Genomic DNA, 16,653 nt, shown 5'->3' on the forward strand with positions numbered 1-16,653 from the left:
TTGGAAATAAAGATTTTAGCACACTGAACATTCAGTGACAAACAGAGTGTTCATTAACAGATCAACAGAAAAGTCATGAAAAAAGTCTTACTTATAACATTCAAAAAGAAAACCAGACTACGATTACTTTAAACACAATCAGAGAAAACCTTAAAAGGACATAGGATATTTGCAAACTGATAAGTCACCCAAAATAGATATTTTGCTCATTAATCATGATTAATGCAACATCAACAAAATGATGAGTCTTCACCAGTCTTACGTTGCCATTAATCTTGTGATTTTATAAGTTTTTTTCCCACGTATAAAATGTGGTTTCATCTGCACTCAAATGAAGGACTAGTGACGGCACACGTATCAGCGGATTGGGCTGCAGTTGAACTCAAAGTACGGATCATTTATATTATCAAGACCAGACAGTATGGCTCTTATTCAAATTACAGTCTTAGGCTAATTCCTAATTAAGATTAATTCTAATCTCTTTGAAATAGAGAAAGATTCTCCTTTCTTATTAGTGAATTAGGAATTTACGATAAACATGGTGATTACATATTTTGGATTTCTAGATCTGAGCCATTTTAAAGTGAGAAATTGGCATCTAATCCCATTTATTGAGTCTTTCATCTTTACCAGGGAGAGTCAACTCACCACCATCCTGCAGAGCTTAGTTTAGTATTACAGACTTAATCTACTGGGGCTTTCATTGCATCTCTTTTTTATCTGAAATCTTCAGTTTTTCCTTGTTTACTTTCTCTATTTCATATAATAGAAAACCAGATATCTTATTTAATCCATATTGCCGCATTTCATTAACTATCTGCAGATGCATGTTTCTAGAGTTTTACAAATTGTCTCGTTTGTTTCTTGGATCTTCTTGATCAATGGATTACATTTCTACAACCATTTTTATTATTCTAACTTTATTCCAACTACAAATATATTTACAATGAATACATTTCCATTTGATTAGTATGTATCCATTCCCCCAGAACTATGAGCATTAAAATCCCCACACTGCCATTTTGTGATACCCTCTAATATTTCTCTGCAGAATCGATTTGTTCTTATAATTATTAAACTTTTGAACCTTTAGTCAAACTGTAAGTACAGGAAAGAGACTTGCAGAACAAGGTGAATGATACAGTACCATTTTAATAATGATAGGTTCCAGGAAGCTATCATCAGATATCTTTCAGAATGTATTTAGTATACATGTTAGTATATGAGTATTATATTTAAAGAGAGCACTGCAGTTACATCGACGGCTTTAATGCACAGATAAAATATATTCAATCTTCTTATAAGAAAGCTCATTAGATAATTCCGATCATTTTCTGCTCAACAGTATCGAACTCCCAATTACGTGGCGATCATTTTACACAGACATGAATTTTGCAAATGCTTTTGGGGAAGTTCACTGAAGAATGTCAGAGTGTATATTTAAAGTGATTGTAATTAACTAATTATCCACAGCGATGACACTTAAGTGAAAAGTGTTTGCATCCTGCAGTATTTGTGTGCCTACAGCAGAGTAATGTGCAAAGCACTTTTGGCACTGAATGTGCTGTAGTAAGTTAGTCTTACAGTCTGGCCTGTAGTTAAATCTATTAGCTGCGTGATGATGTTCTTCTTTATTGTTGACCAGGTTGAGGAGTGCATTAACTCCAGTTCGTCACTTGAAGCGCTTGGAGAAGTGTACATGCTCACTGCAACTCACCCGATATTAGCCCCTCGGCTGATATAGTTTAGCACTTTACTCTTCAGTAACAAATATTTCGTACTCTTTCCACCTCTGTGGATGATAATGGGATGACTTTAGGACCAGCCTGCTGATACTTACTGACTGTGGCTGGCTCTCCTTGTGGGGCCAGGCCGACTGCTGGGCAGTGTTCGGGGATGGGTTGTCTGTTTAAAATAAGAAACGTTTATTGTGCTGCAAGATGTATTTGGTGATGTTAAATGTTTGGCTGCCTTGAGTCCTTGCTGTTTGACACTGTGGGTGTCATTGTACTACAGTCAGAGAAGATCTGAATGTAGAATTAGGAGTGATATATCTGTTTAGACTGAGATCATCATTCTGCGAAAAACAACGTATTTACACATTTATTTTTGTGGTAACGTCAAAGGTGTAATGGTTTCTTATATTGTGCCAACTGCTTAGCCTTACTCAATTTATTCCTTATCCCCATGCACTTGTCTGTCTTTATACAGCCAATGGGGATAAATCAGGCCTGGCACCATGTCTTTAACGACAATTTCTATTTCATGAGAGATAAAAACAATCACCAGACCTTACATGTCGAAACATACTGGGTGCAGTATGCTCTATGGGCCTTTGAGCCCCAGTTACCATAAGTAACCTGGGCCTCAATCAAACTTTACCACTAATTGCATGTTGAAGTTTCCTCCTTATATCTGCCATTATAATATCATAAAATTACTCTTCTAATTAATTTATACGAAAAACTTTTCTTTGGGCACTACACATCTTCAAATTGCTTTCATATATAATATAGTTCTATTCTTATGCATTTGCCTTTTACATTTGCCTTTCTTGCTGCCTTTATGTCGAACCACTTATTAAGTATAGCCTTACAACCACCATATTTACTATATATGAATTTGCTCTTTGATGATCTAAATTATCTATTAGATGTTTAGCATACATGCAATATATGATATTCAGAATCTTTGTGATTTTACCCCAACACCAAGTGATTACATTGTATGCAAAATATTATACTCCTAAGACAAAAGTGATGTTTAATAAGTCAAGAATATCTGCCAAGTCATTCTTTCGACCCAAAGGAAGATCGGCAATCACGAGTCAAATCCTTGAAACCATAGACTTTCCATCAAGACTCTGCATCAGGACCATACCAGCAAGGCAAATACATGTATTGTACATTTAACTAAAGTAAACAAGTTAGTAAACAAGACCCTCTTATAAACCAGTGCAAGTAGTTTCTGGGTGGTTTTACCTGACTCTTTTCCTGCAAGCGTTCTCTGCGAGTTAACAATTTTATTTCTGCTACTGGCAATGATATCATCATTATAATTAATAAGTAATTAACCAAAATGATTTATATACATTTCCATTTGAAGCTATACCATGCACATCGCACACACACATGCACTCTGCTCCTTGAAAAAACTAAACTTTATTATTCAACATGCCGGAACCTTTGGAAATCCTCACCTCATTATCTCATGTATTGCAGTTCTTCTTTTCATCATTTTTCTCAGACTATCAAAACAACAACAAAAACAAACTGTTTAATATATGATTGATAACTTGATAGTGATTAATATTTAAAAATAATATCATATTTAATCATTTACATTATAAAAAAGTAAAACGATGATGAATAATACTCCAGATACCAATGTAACTTGGAACACAGTCCTACCATCACTTCTGTGAACTGAAGGAGGAAGAAGATAATTGATTTAATTAATGGTCCAAACTAAAGTATGAAATAAATAAATAAATGAATAAATAAATAAAGTCTCACCTGTGACAGTAGCAGTGTCTGATCTCAGAGATCCGTGTTGATTGTGAGCCTCACAGTAGAAGCGTCCACTCTGTAGTGCACTGAAACTCTGTCCAGATCCAACAGATGAGCTTTGATTCTCCTTAAACCAGAAGAAGTTCAGAGCAGGTGGGTTTGAATCACTGCTGCAGATCAGAGTCACTGAATCTCCTCCACTATTTCACCAGATCCACTCATGAACACTGAGACGTTCCTGGGTGCATCTATAACATTATTAACAATCACAATACATTTGACACAACAAAGAATTAAATATCACAGTGACTGAACCATCATTAACTCACATATGACGTTTAAAGTCACAGCTTCAGAGTATTTCTTTCCATGTTTATTTCTGGACCTGCACTTGTATTTTTCTCTGTGATCAGATCTGATCTTTGAGATGCTGTAGATTCTTCCAGATCTAACAAGTGTTCTTCCTTTAAACCAGCTGATTTCTGCAGGTGGGTTTGAATCACTGCTGCAGATCAGAGTCACTGAATCTCCCTCCACTATTTCACCAGATCCTTTTATGAACACCGAGACGTTCCTGGGTGGGTCTAAAAAGGATGCAGATAAAATCCATTTAAACAAATAATTAAAAAACAATCTCCAGTTATCCAGTACAAATGAATCTGTACTCACACGTGACATTGAGATAAACCTCAGGAGAGATGTAAGTGTGTTCCTGTAGAGCACAGCTATATCTGCCTGCATCCTCTCTTCTGACTGACTGCAGCAGGAGTATATTGTTTCTGTCTCTTCTCTCAGTTAATGGCTGTGAGTTTCTGTACCAGATGAATGTTGCTCTGTCAGTCAGAGCGCAGCTGCTTTTACATGTCAGACGGACTGAATCTCCCTCTGTCACTCTCTCAGGAGACTCCACCTGAAGATCTGAACACAACACACACATTATATCATACACTGATTATTATTCAAGAAGAGAGAAACCTCATCAGAGTCACCTGTCACAGTAAGAGTCACTCCTGGAAGACCAAGCCATTTTTCCTGATCAGTGATGAATCTGAAATAGTACATGTCTTCATCTTTCTGTGTCACATGAATAGGTGCAGTTTTCTCTTTATCTCCCAGATACTTAAACCTCTGACTGTATTCTGGGTCCGTTAAGAGATCTTGATAGCATTCATTTGTTTTGGTCCAGTTTGCTTCTCTGATCTGATGTTCAGGAGGGTATGTATAGTTACAGTAGATTGTCACTGTTGACCCCACTAGTGCGCAGATGCGTGAAGAGCCATAACTCAAACCCCAATCACATTGGCCATAAACTCCTGAAACGCACAATAAAGGAATAATAATCTTTATCTTTGTGGTGCAGAAACATTGACCAGATGGAAGTATTTTCAATTCTGAATAGAGCACAAAAGAAGAGTCCCTAATAACTGTTGCCCTGACTAATGTTTACATGATATCGAGTAGTTTTGATAAAAATGAAGAAAACCCAATTACTGATGATTCAACACAGAGTTCAATGATTGGCTGACCCCCAGCTAAAGTAAGTAAAAAGAACAGGCTTATTTAACAAATGTAGCATTTGTTAATAATCTGATGACTTACCGTAAATCATGAGCAGAAACGCCAGAGCAAGAGGAAGAGACATTCTCACTGACATTAGTACATAAACACACGTCTTCAGCAAGTCAGTGGGTTGTACAATACCAATATTAATCTTATATTCACACAAATAATACATAATAATTCACATTGTAAACTCTTACTGTGCTCTGGTGAGTCTGACCTCCAGCAGACATTGAAGTGATTTCACATGATTAAGACGGCTTGTTTTAGACCATACAGATGCAAAGGTTTCTTCCTCTTTCTTGGTCACTGCCCACACAAGCAACCATAGACAACTTACTATTATTGATAATTAAGTTAACCACATTGATTGACTTATTGCCATATAGTAGGCCATTTTTACACGTTTACTTTTAGCAGAATAAAAGAGATGTGCAACTATATATTAAACTCAAATAATTCTGGGTGGCCAGTGTTCCTATATATTTTTTTGGCCACAGGTATACAAGTTATTTGTTAACACCCTTCAAAAAAAGTCTAAATAAAAGGAAGCGGTGAGCAGTAGACGTGGGAGGGTCAGACAGGAAATGATTCTGTGATCCAGAATTGCAGCCTTCGAATCAGAGCCCACCTACATCAGTGTGGGTCTGATCTAAATAATCAAAATGATGCCTGCGCAAAAATGTACCCTACCTAAATTTAAACTACTATATTGTCACGAATGAGCGGTTCGAACAACGGAAGACAGGCAGGGTGAAAACCAGAGAATCTACAACTAGGAAAACACAAGGAAACTCAGAAACAACAATAGAACAGGCGAACAATGCAACCTGCAGGTGAGTGGCCTGCTACTGAATTTATAGTCCTCAGACAGGAAGTTGTCGCAGAGGGAGGGAATGCAGATCACCCAGAGGTCAGGGCTCCTCTGCTGGCTTAGTGACATAGCCCCCTCCTAGGAGCGACTCCTGGCGCCCACAAAACAAACAAAATAAAACAAAACTGGGAGCTTGGGAGGGGTTCCGGGAGGAGTCAGCAAATGGAGTCCAGGGCGGAAGAGACGGAGGAGGAGCCAGGGGAGAAGACGGAGGAGTCCGGAGCGGGAGGCGATCCAGAGCCCAGCCATGAAGGTCAGTGGTGGAGCCGACGGAGGGAGGAGCCATGGAGAGGTAGTGGCCATCAACTCCATGGGACCGACCGATGGCGGCGGAGCAGGTGGTCGCGAAACTGAGGCGGAGGCGGAGAGCCGATGAGCCAGGGTGATGCAGAGGGCGCTGGAGGTCCCAGGCGACACCGCAGGCTTTGGCGACTGATGCGGAGGCGGGGACGAGAAGGACGCTGCGGAGCCAGAGTGACAGAGGAGTGATGTGGAGCCGGGGAGGGAGAAGCCTGAAAGAGCCGGAGGGATGGAGGGACGAGGCGAAACTGGAGGAGTGGAATCCTGAGGCGACGGATGGTCGACGACCGACCAAGGCGGAGCCGGAGAGACGATGGAGCCTGGTAGAGCTGGTGGACTGATGGAGCACGGTCACTAAAACGAACTCAATAAACTGAGCAAGTGACTCACGTGGACCCTCACGAACAAGTTTTGATTTGAGTGGCTGATTTATTCCCTCATGATACAACTCAATCAATAAGCAGTCAGGTATGTCAGAGAGGTAAGCCATGTCCAAAAACTCTTGAGTATAATCTCAATTGATCGGGTGCCTTGCTTGAGGGCCAATAAACGTCTAGCGAGGGTCCTACCTGGCCATGGATCAGGTGAAAAGCCGCTGGATCCTGGTGTGAGGTTGCATTCTGTCACGAATGAGCGGTCTGAGGCGTGCGGATCCATTTGCAGGCTTTTATTAAAGGAAGGCATGGTCAAACAGGCAGGCGTCAAACAGGGCAAACAGGAGTATCAGAGGCGAGGCAAACACAAAATCCAAGAACAGGCGAAGGTCAGGTCAGGCAGCAAACAATCGAACAACGGAAGACAGGCAGGGTCAAAACCAGAGAATCTACAACTAGGAAAACACAAGGAAACTCAGAAACTCGGAAACAACAATAGAACAGGCGAACAATGCAACCTGCAGGTGAGTGGCCTGCTACTGAATTTATAGTCCTCAGACAGGAAGTTGTCGCAGAGGGAGTGAATGCAGATCACCCAGAGGTCAGGGCTCCCTCTGCTGGCTTGGTGACATATATAGTTTGATCAGTTTTTAGTTTTTTAAATCAAGAGGGAGTTTAATACTTCTGCAACGCAATAAATCAACCAATACAAATTTTATGCATTTACAATTAAGCACAAAATGCTTAAGTAAACGGCAGATTTATTGCCAGACTTTATGAATCATTTACAGTTTTGCTTGCTTTTGCATGTATTAGAATTGAACAGATGTTCAGGGATAAGTCAAAGAGTTTCAAGCCAAAAATATCTTGTAGAAAGCCTTTTCTGAAGAATTCTGAAACATATGTTGAGTAAGGCTGGATGTCGTAACTATGACCGCAGACAGAGAAGTTAACTTTGAACGTCCTTGACGAGTTTTCTTTATGCGTTCAGTTAAAACATAATATCATATTTTTTTGTGCAGTTTTATGTGCTCACAAAAGATCTTCAAAAGGAATGCAAAAATTGCTATTAAATGCAAAAAACATTGAAATGTAGGTTGTTGTACTTGCGTCCTGTCAGTAACGTCATTTAATTAATCTGTTATTCCCATCCCTGTATACTTTAAATAATCGATCATTGTTCCTTATTCTCATTTATATGTAATTATGCAAAACACACGTCATTCCTGTTTGCTCATTTTATTGTATTAGACCATGTATCAACCGAATATTAACAGTAACCCAACAAACATGTAATATGTTATTTTAATTTAATAGCGTTTAGTGAAGCTCACAAGGCAGTAATTCCAACTAGGTGTATTATTTTGAGTTTAGCTTTACGATGACACACAATTGAATGCCTTTAGGCTTTAACATTTTTTCATATTCAGCCAATATATGTGGCTTTTCCTTTTCCCAAGGGTCCAGATCAATGTCTAAACGCAGGCTGTAGTTCATTTGACTCGGCTGTATATCACAGAGAGCTCGTCGACAGTTTCCACATCTGATAGCCTACAACGAATAAAACGAATACGAAAACACAATGGTGTAATGCGTTAGATTACATGACGGTAAGGTCGTTCTAGCAATACAGCCACTTTGGACATCTCTGTGAATAGTGAGCAGATGATGACAGAAGTATTATTTTTGCACCTCACGGCAGCAGCCGGCTGGTGAATCCTGATGTTTCCGTACTGGTTTTCCTTCTCCTCCGCTTTCTTCGTCGGTTTGGTTTTGTGATGTTGGACTGTTGCATACTGGACCTCCTGGGTGTCTCGGTCTCCGTCTCTTCTGTGTTTTCTGAATGAAATGCTGGCATATGGTGCATCATCCAAAAAGGCTGATTCAGACACGTGAACATCCCTCTCAGTTACATTAGAGGACATGTCCTGTTATGAAAGAATTTCAGTTATTATAGCTGAATTGTACATGACAAATATCTCCTGTCTTCTCTGATTTATTTACCTGTTTAGCTGTGGCATCTTCTGTTTTTTCACCTCTTCGTTTTCTCCTGCTTTTAATGTTATTATGGTAAGATTTGTTACTAATCACATGAGGCGATTCCACCTCCACTGCAACTGAGAATCCAACTTACATTATAATCACGATAATGATGATAAAGATGAATCCTACGCATCCCAGCATGATTCCCAACCAGACATGCCAACCTAGACCATGAAGCACTGAAAAATTAAAAATATGAGTTTACACTGACCCTCGAAACGTGACTCTTCATAAAGTATTGGTTTCACCTGTGACAGAAACAGCATCTGATCTCTGAGATCCGTGTTGATTGTGAGCCTCACAGTAGAAGCGTCCACTCTGTAGTGCACTGAAACTCTGTCCAGATCCAACAGATGAGCTTTGATTCTCCTTAAACCAGAAGAAGTTCAGAGCAGGTGGGTTTGAATCACTGCTGCAGATCAGAGTCACTGAATCTCCCTCCACTATTTCACCAGATCCAGTCATGAACACTGAGACGTTCCTGGGTGCATCTATAACATTATTAACAATCACAATACATTTGACACAACAAAGAATTAAATATCACAGTGACTGAACCATCATTAACTCACACATGACGTTTAAAGTCACAGCTTCAGAGTATTTCTCTCCATGTTCATTTCTGGACTTGCACTTGTATTCTCCACTGTGATCAGATCTGATCTTTGAGATGCTGTAGATTCTTTCAGATCTAACAAGTGTTCTTCCTTTAAACCAGCTGATTTCTGCAGGTGGGTTTGAATCACTGCTGCAGATCAGAGTCACTGAATCTCCCTCCAATATTTCAGATGGACTGATGGACACTAAGATAGTCTTTGGAGGGTCTATCACAAAAAAGCAAGATCACTAAGTTTAAAAATAGATTAAATAACCTAATCTCATGAGAAACAGAAAGAAAGGTTTAAAAATATGTAGTAATTGAAACACTCCTGGGAGGGTCTGACAAAGAAAAGCACAAAAACATTAAGTAAATTTTGTATCAGACTTGTAAATTACACACTATAATTTGACCTGATGGATTGATGTAGATCATGGGATTCACTTGAGGATCTACAGAAGACACATTTAAACAGAAACTCTAAATTAAAAAATAAGAATGAAAATACCACTGGTCATGCGTTGTATTCTTTGAAGGAAGTTTCAAAACATGAAAATGTGACCAGCTGGACCCTCAAAATCTGATACATTTTGCACACATGGTTTGGGTCTGGCTTCACAATGAAGCAAATGTATAGCAGCAGAACATTACCTGTAGTTATATAGTGTACTAGTGTACTAAGACAAAAAAATTAATTACTAAGACGGAAAATTCAAAGTTGCGATTTTCTAGGCCGATATGTTTAGGAACTATACTCTCATTCCCAAAGTTTGCTGCCCATCAAGTGCCCTTTCCTATTCAAATTAATATATTTTGCTCACAAAAGTTACGGTTGGGCAGTCGTGGCCTAATGGATACAGAGCTGGAACCATAACCTGAAGGTTGAGGGTTTGAATCCCAGGTCTGGCAGGGATTGTAGGTGAGTGGAGTGAATGATCAGTGCTCCCTCCACCTTCGATTCCGCAATGGAAGAAAACTTTGTAGAACATACTCACACGTGACATTGAGATAAACCTCAGGAGAGATGTAAGTGTGTTCCTGTAGAGCACAGCTATATCTGCCTGCATCCTCTCTTCTGACTGACTGCAGCAGGAGTATATTGTTTCTGTCTCTTCTCTCAGTTAATGGCTGTGAGTTTCTGTACCAGATGAATGTTGCTCTGTCAGTCAGAGCGCAGCTGCTTTTACATGTCAGACGGACTGAATCTCCCTCTGTCACTCTCTCAGGAGACTCCACCTGAAGATCTGAACACAACACACACATTATATCATACACTGATTATTATTCAAGAAGAGAGAAACCTCATCAGAGTCACCTAAAACAGTAAGAGTCACTCCTGGATGACCAATCCATTTATCTTCATCAGTAGTGAATCTGAAACAGTACTCGTGTTCATCTTTCTGTGTCACATGACTCAGTCTCATGGTGCAGCTCTTCTCTTTATCTCCCAGATACTGAAACCTCTGACTGTATTCAGGGTCCTCAGACAGATCTGGAAACTCTTCATCAGGATTTTTGTTTTTGTTTTGGTCCAGAACACTTTCTTGATCTGATGTTCAGGAGGGTATGTATAAGTGCATCTCATTATCACTGATGAGTGTTTTAGAGCACAGATGTGTGAAGAACTGTATCTCACAGACCAACTCTCCAGCCCATAAACTTCTAAAACACACATTCACAAAAATAATGAAAAACAACAATCTGTGAGTCAGACAAGACCATAAAAGGTTGATAAAACTTATTTTCTTAAAGTTTGCTTAAAGAGAGACTCACCTGGAATTATGAGCAGAAACACCAGGAAAGAGGAGGAACCATGATCAATGACATCACTGCAGACAAATATAATATGCAACAAAATGTTAATCCTTCACATTTACTAGCGTTCGTAATGGGTAGAATGCAAATGTTTCAATGTTACTAAGAATCATATTTGGTAAAAGTATTTTAACCAAATATGATTCATGCAGTATTTCAAACATTTAACCCATGGTGGAAGTCAACCAACACCTAACAGTAGCCCGATTCCACGGGGGGAAAATGCTGACTTGGCAACCATGCATCCAACGCTATCTGCATAAGTCAGATTTACTGTTTATAGGTCAAGAGTAAAGAGAGATGACTGACAGACTGTGCTGAAAGATTTGCTGTTTAACAAATTGACAGATAAAAGTAAAAAGTCAAAAATCCAGGAGGATCAGCAGGGCTTCAGTACAAAAAACACAAAGCGAATGTTGAATAAAGAAAGTAAAAGCTGAATTACAGACATTTTGGGCAATTTAAAAATCCTGGCCGGACCATCATAATCTCATCAAACTCATACAGATTCATACAAACTCACTCGTACAAATATATGCGATTTTGCTAATGCCCTACATCTAAACCTACCAGTCACTGGAGTTTAGACAAATCGTCGTCTTAATTCTTGCAAATTCACCTTGCCTTTTTGAATCCAAAAAGAGAACTACAGCGGACAATCAAATTTTTGTTCAAGTCATGAACACAGCCATGAGCACAGGGAGGTACAAAGTCATTCCTTTCAAGACACACACAAGTCATGTCAAGTCACAAGTCAAATCATGCTGTTATGAAAAGGAAATCTCTCTCACTCGAAGCTTCTCGTTCAATTGGAGATTCATTAGTTATTTGAATCGCGTTATTGTTGAGTGAATGAGTAACTCTTACCGTGTTGTAGTGTTAGCCAATAGATTTCAGCAGAGTGAGCTGCAAATGCAAGCTGCAACTGTTTTTCTGCTGTTTTACATTCGTACCTTCCTCTTTTTAAAGTCTGACTTTATGAAATCAAGATAGGAACAACCCCAGACGAAACCACTTACGATAATTAAGGCTCAGTAAATAAATAAAATACACAACTATTTCACAAGAATTGATTGAAACAATTTTTAAAAAGAAAAAAAACAACTGTCAGTGTAAAGGAAACTTCTTGTTATCATGGTCAGATGTTAGTGTTTTTTTGGGGTTTTTTTTTTAGAGAGAAGTATTTCTTCACTTTTATAGACCGTAAGCGTTTTCGTAATAAGATCAAAGTGAGTCAAAATAGGGAATTGTAATTATTTTTCTAATTTTTATCTAAATAATTTAGCATTTTTAAAATGCTAAATTATTTAGATAAAAATTGTATATATGACATGATTTTTTATATGTATATATTGGTGATTAATATAAATGATAAATTAATAAATATGTATCTAGCATTAATTCTAACCTATTAATTTGCATGTCTAAAAAGGCAATATGTCTACCAAGCTCTGATGATGTATGAAGTATTATATTATCTAAACAAATGTTATATATTGTGACGGGCGTCCCGAGCTACCATCAGCGTTGCCCTGGGAATAAACCACGATCACCTGGAAAAGCCACTGATCACCGGACTCGCCGCACCTGGAGCTCGTTTGCCGGTGGCCAGATAAGCCACGTCAGGCCCGCGCTCCAGTGAGCTACCACACTCCCACATGCTGTCTCTGACTATTGTCTCTTTTGTTTGCTTTCTAGAAGCCAGTCCTTGAACCGTGACACGGAGCTAATTCCCCCAGGATTCGCCGCTGCTGTAGTCACCGACTGCACACTGAGCACCGAGCACCCTGAAGATAACGCCACTGACAGCGGTTGTGCACCGGCTCACGATTCACGTATCACTTGTATTGTTGAATAAACAAGCCCCCCGGGGTTCAAACGCCTCTGTTTGTGCTGTGCTTCAGCCCTGTGACAAGTGGTGGAGAATGTGGGCATGTTGAAGCACTCTCAAACACGCAAAACAAAGAGAAGAAAGAGAAACATCACGCTGCGGACGCCATTTTGTTTAAAGGGCCCCTACCTCGACTCATCTTTTTTTTCTTCTCTTTGTCCCCCTCCAGCTAAGCGCTCGCGACCCGGCCAGGAGATGGAGGAGCTGCTACAGCAACTTACAGAGGTGTCCCTTCGACAGCAGCAGATTGTTGAACACCTGGCGAACCGACAAGGGCAGCTCGAGCAGGAGTTTGCTGCCCAGCGTGCATCGCTCGACCGCACCTCGCCGTGCCCGATCCCCGCGTTCAAGCAGCGCAACTCCTCCCAAAATGACCAGCCATGACGCACCCAGAGATTTTTCTACAGATGTTTGAGAATGTTGCCGTCACGGAAGGATGGGATCGCCGAGATTGGGCACGCGCGCTGGCCCCGCTGCTAACTGGAGAAGCGCAGCGCAGCTTCTACGCAATGCCGGCCAACCTGGCTACCAACTATGACGACCTGAAACGGGAGATCCTCGGAAGGGTCGGTCTATCTCCGATCTGCGCGGCCCAGGGGTTCTTTGACTGGAGGTTCCAACCACGCCGACCGGCCCAGGCTCAAGTCGCCAAGCTCACCCGTCTGGCCCAACATTGGCTGCTGGATCAGGACCCGACCCCCGGCCAGATCATCGAGAGGGTGGTCATCGACCGGCTCTTGCGGGCTCTTCCCCGAGCCTACCGCCAGGCGGTCTGCATGCGCAATCCCCGGACGTCCTCAGAATTAGTGGAAGCGGTCGAGCTGGCTGAAGCGGCACTCAAGAGGGAAGCCGGGGAGCGAGCGCCACCTTTTCCCTGGAGGGCACCCCAGGAGCAGCGCGCGCCGGAGGGCACCTGGCGGCCAGTAGAGCGGGCGGCGGGCCCTGCAGTAAAGGACGTGCCCATGCCCACAGAAGCTTCTACCACCCCAGCTCGGGGCCCCCAGGCCTGGCTAGCGGGCTGTGGGTTACACCTGGAGGTGCCCCACGAAGCGCCGGCCGTCCCCATCGTCTTAAACGGGGGCAAGTTGGATGCCGTCTTGGACTCTGGCAGCGTTGTCAGCCTGGTCCAGTCCCGCCTGCTGCCTCCCCGTACCACGCCCCCCGAAAACGCCTACCGATAACCTGTGTCCATGGGGATACCAAGAAAGTTGAAGGTGGACACTATACTGGAACTGGCCCACGCCCACCCATTGGCGGGACACTTAGGGACCGCCAACACCACCCAAAGGATCTGGGACCGTTTCCACTGGCCGGGGCTGGACGGAGACGTACGAAACTTTTGCCAGGCTTGCCCGGAGTGCCAGCGTACGTCGCCCCGGCCTCCTCCCCCCAGTCCGCTTGTACCGCTTCGTATCATCGAGGTGCCCTTCGAGCGCATCGGGATGGATCTGGTAGGGCCGTTGCCAAAGTCTGCCCGGGGCCACGAACACATCCTGGTGATCGTCGATTACGTCACCCGGTATCCAGAAGCTATCCCCCTCCGAAGGGCTACCGCCAAGGCCATTGCCCAAGAACTCTTCCTCCTCTCCACCCGTGTCGGCATCCCCAGCGAGATTCTGACCGACCAAGGCACCCTCTGTTCATGTCTTCGAGCTACCATCAGCGTTGCCCTGGGAATAAACCACGATCACCTGGAAAAGTCACTGATCACCGAACTCGCCGCACCTGGAGCTCGTTTGCCGGTGGCCAGATAAGCCACGTCAGGCCCGTGCTCCAGTGAGCTACCACACTCCCACATGCTGTCTCTGACTGTTGTCTCTTTTGTTTGCTTTCTAGAAGCCAGTCCTTGAACCGCGACACGGAGCTAATTCCCCCAGGATTCGCTGCTGCCGTACTCACCGACTGCACACTGAGCACCGAGCACCCTGAAGATAACGCCACTGACAGCGGTTGTGCACCGGCTCACGATTCACGTATCACTTGTATTGTTGAATAAACGTGCCCTCCGGGGTTCAAACACCTCTGTTTCTGCTGTGCTTCATCCGCCCCGTGAATATATATATATATATATATACCTTTAGAAGCACAGATGGGTGTACATGATTTTGTTTTAGAAATACTATGGTTGTACATGATTTTGTTTTAGGAATACTATGGTTGCCAAATACGGATTTGTTAAGATTAATGAGCAGATATAAACAAAAAGCTACTGGCTATTTTAAAATAGAGGGCAGAGCTGCTCACTGGCCACTCAAATTATATTCAAAAGGTGCCCTGTGTGGTTAAGTGATTATGAAGCCATGCATTTTAGTCATTATTCAGGAGTTACTAAGTTACTAAGTAGAATGTCTAAAGTGGAATCAAACATTTAATTAGAAGTCAATGCAACTGTAGAGGGAGCCGTTTTTAAAATCAGACTGACACTATGTAGGTGTTTGTGTTTAACCAAATGAGCATTGGGGAAGTGTAGCTGAACACACACACACACACAACACACACTCAATATCTACCTAGTATTTAGTGTGAGAACAGGTAGTGCGAGTTGAGGTTGAAGCAGGCAGTCATGAGAACCGCCACGTCTATCAGTTTCTCAGGTACGATCTTCCTTGATACAGTTAGCAAGAATGGCTACTCTTTTATTCTGAGCTTCACTTGATCTCATTGATAAACACCAAGATAAACACTTTGAAATGACGTCTGTCTGTGAGCAGTTCTGGGTCTTTCAGTGCTGTGGCTGATGAAGAACTCGCTGGCTGTTAGCGTCACTGGATCCGTGGGAAGCAACATCTCAGTCTCCTGCAGCTATCCTGAAACCTATCAGAACAACAGCAAGTACTTCTGCCAGATGAGCGGCGCGTCAGCTCCAGGAGATCTTCAGTGTGTTCACATCACCAGACCAGAGACCAGGTCTGAACGAGGGAGACTGGCTCTGCTGGATGACACCGGAGCTCAAGTTCTTACAGCAAACATCTCTGGACTGGCTCCAGAAGACTCGGGGAAGTACTGGTGTGGTGTAGATATCGCTCTGCTGCCGGATTTCACCTCAGAGATCTGGATAACAGTCACTAAAGGTGAGATAGCAGCTGAAGACTGATATACTGAATATATATGAGAATTAACAGCAAATCAAATCAAATAAAAAAAGTGATCGAATTTAACAATACCTTAAAATCTAGGCAATTCTTGCCATTTATAGTGTTGAGCGAATCGCTAAATACATTTTGTTGCTAAACATCTCGTGGATACTTGAAAGCTAGCAACTCAAAGAAAAGATAGAAGACAAACTGAAAGCGATGTGACCAACACGGTACAAATTATGTATTTTTGCTGAACATTTGCAGAAAGCTGGAAAAATGGGTTTGCACAAACCATATCACCATAACCTTTAGCAGAAATGCAACTCACTTGAAAAGGAACTGTGAGAGAGAAAATACAAATAATCCATACTTTATGATTGGAATTGCTAAGTTTTACCCTCCGTAACATTTGATATTTTTAAAGGAATTCCTTTCATGTTCAATTATTCGGTTATCCGTTTGATGCCTACACATAAAATTTGTCAGCAATGTATGTTATGATTAAGTAGGGTGATCATAAGAGCCATTTTCCCAGGACACATTCTGGTCAGGATTTCTGTATTGCTTTGATTCTAAGTATCTTGAGAGAGTTTTGAAAACCTTAGGAAGTTC

At 41.8% G+C, this 16,653-nt stretch overlaps 1 protein-coding gene and 1 pseudogene across 1 annotated transcript; both read right to left on the minus strand.

Moving 5' to 3' along the window:
- Positions 1–3,208: 3,208 nt before the first annotated feature.
- LOC122349272 (sialoadhesin-like) lies at positions 3,209–5,966 on the minus strand. The gene is given in 8 exon segments (XM_043245253.1): positions 3,209–3,247; positions 3,343–3,425; positions 3,516–3,716; positions 3,719–3,757; positions 3,839–4,093; positions 4,179–4,427; positions 4,499–4,822; positions 5,109–5,966. Coding segments are annotated over 8 exon segments (1,326 nt in total). The 5' UTR covers positions 5,245–5,966.
- A 1,360-nt stretch (positions 5,967–7,326) lies between these two features.
- On the minus strand, positions 7,327–11,050 carry LOC122352896 (annotated as a pseudogene).
- Between the last annotated feature and the right edge of the window lie 5,603 nt (positions 11,051–16,653).

Source organism: Puntigrus tetrazona, chromosome 1 (assembly GCF_018831695.1).
Source record: "Puntigrus tetrazona isolate hp1 chromosome 1, ASM1883169v1, whole genome shotgun sequence".
Classification (NCBI taxonomy): Eukaryota; Metazoa; Chordata; class Actinopteri; order Cypriniformes; family Cyprinidae; genus Puntigrus; species Puntigrus tetrazona.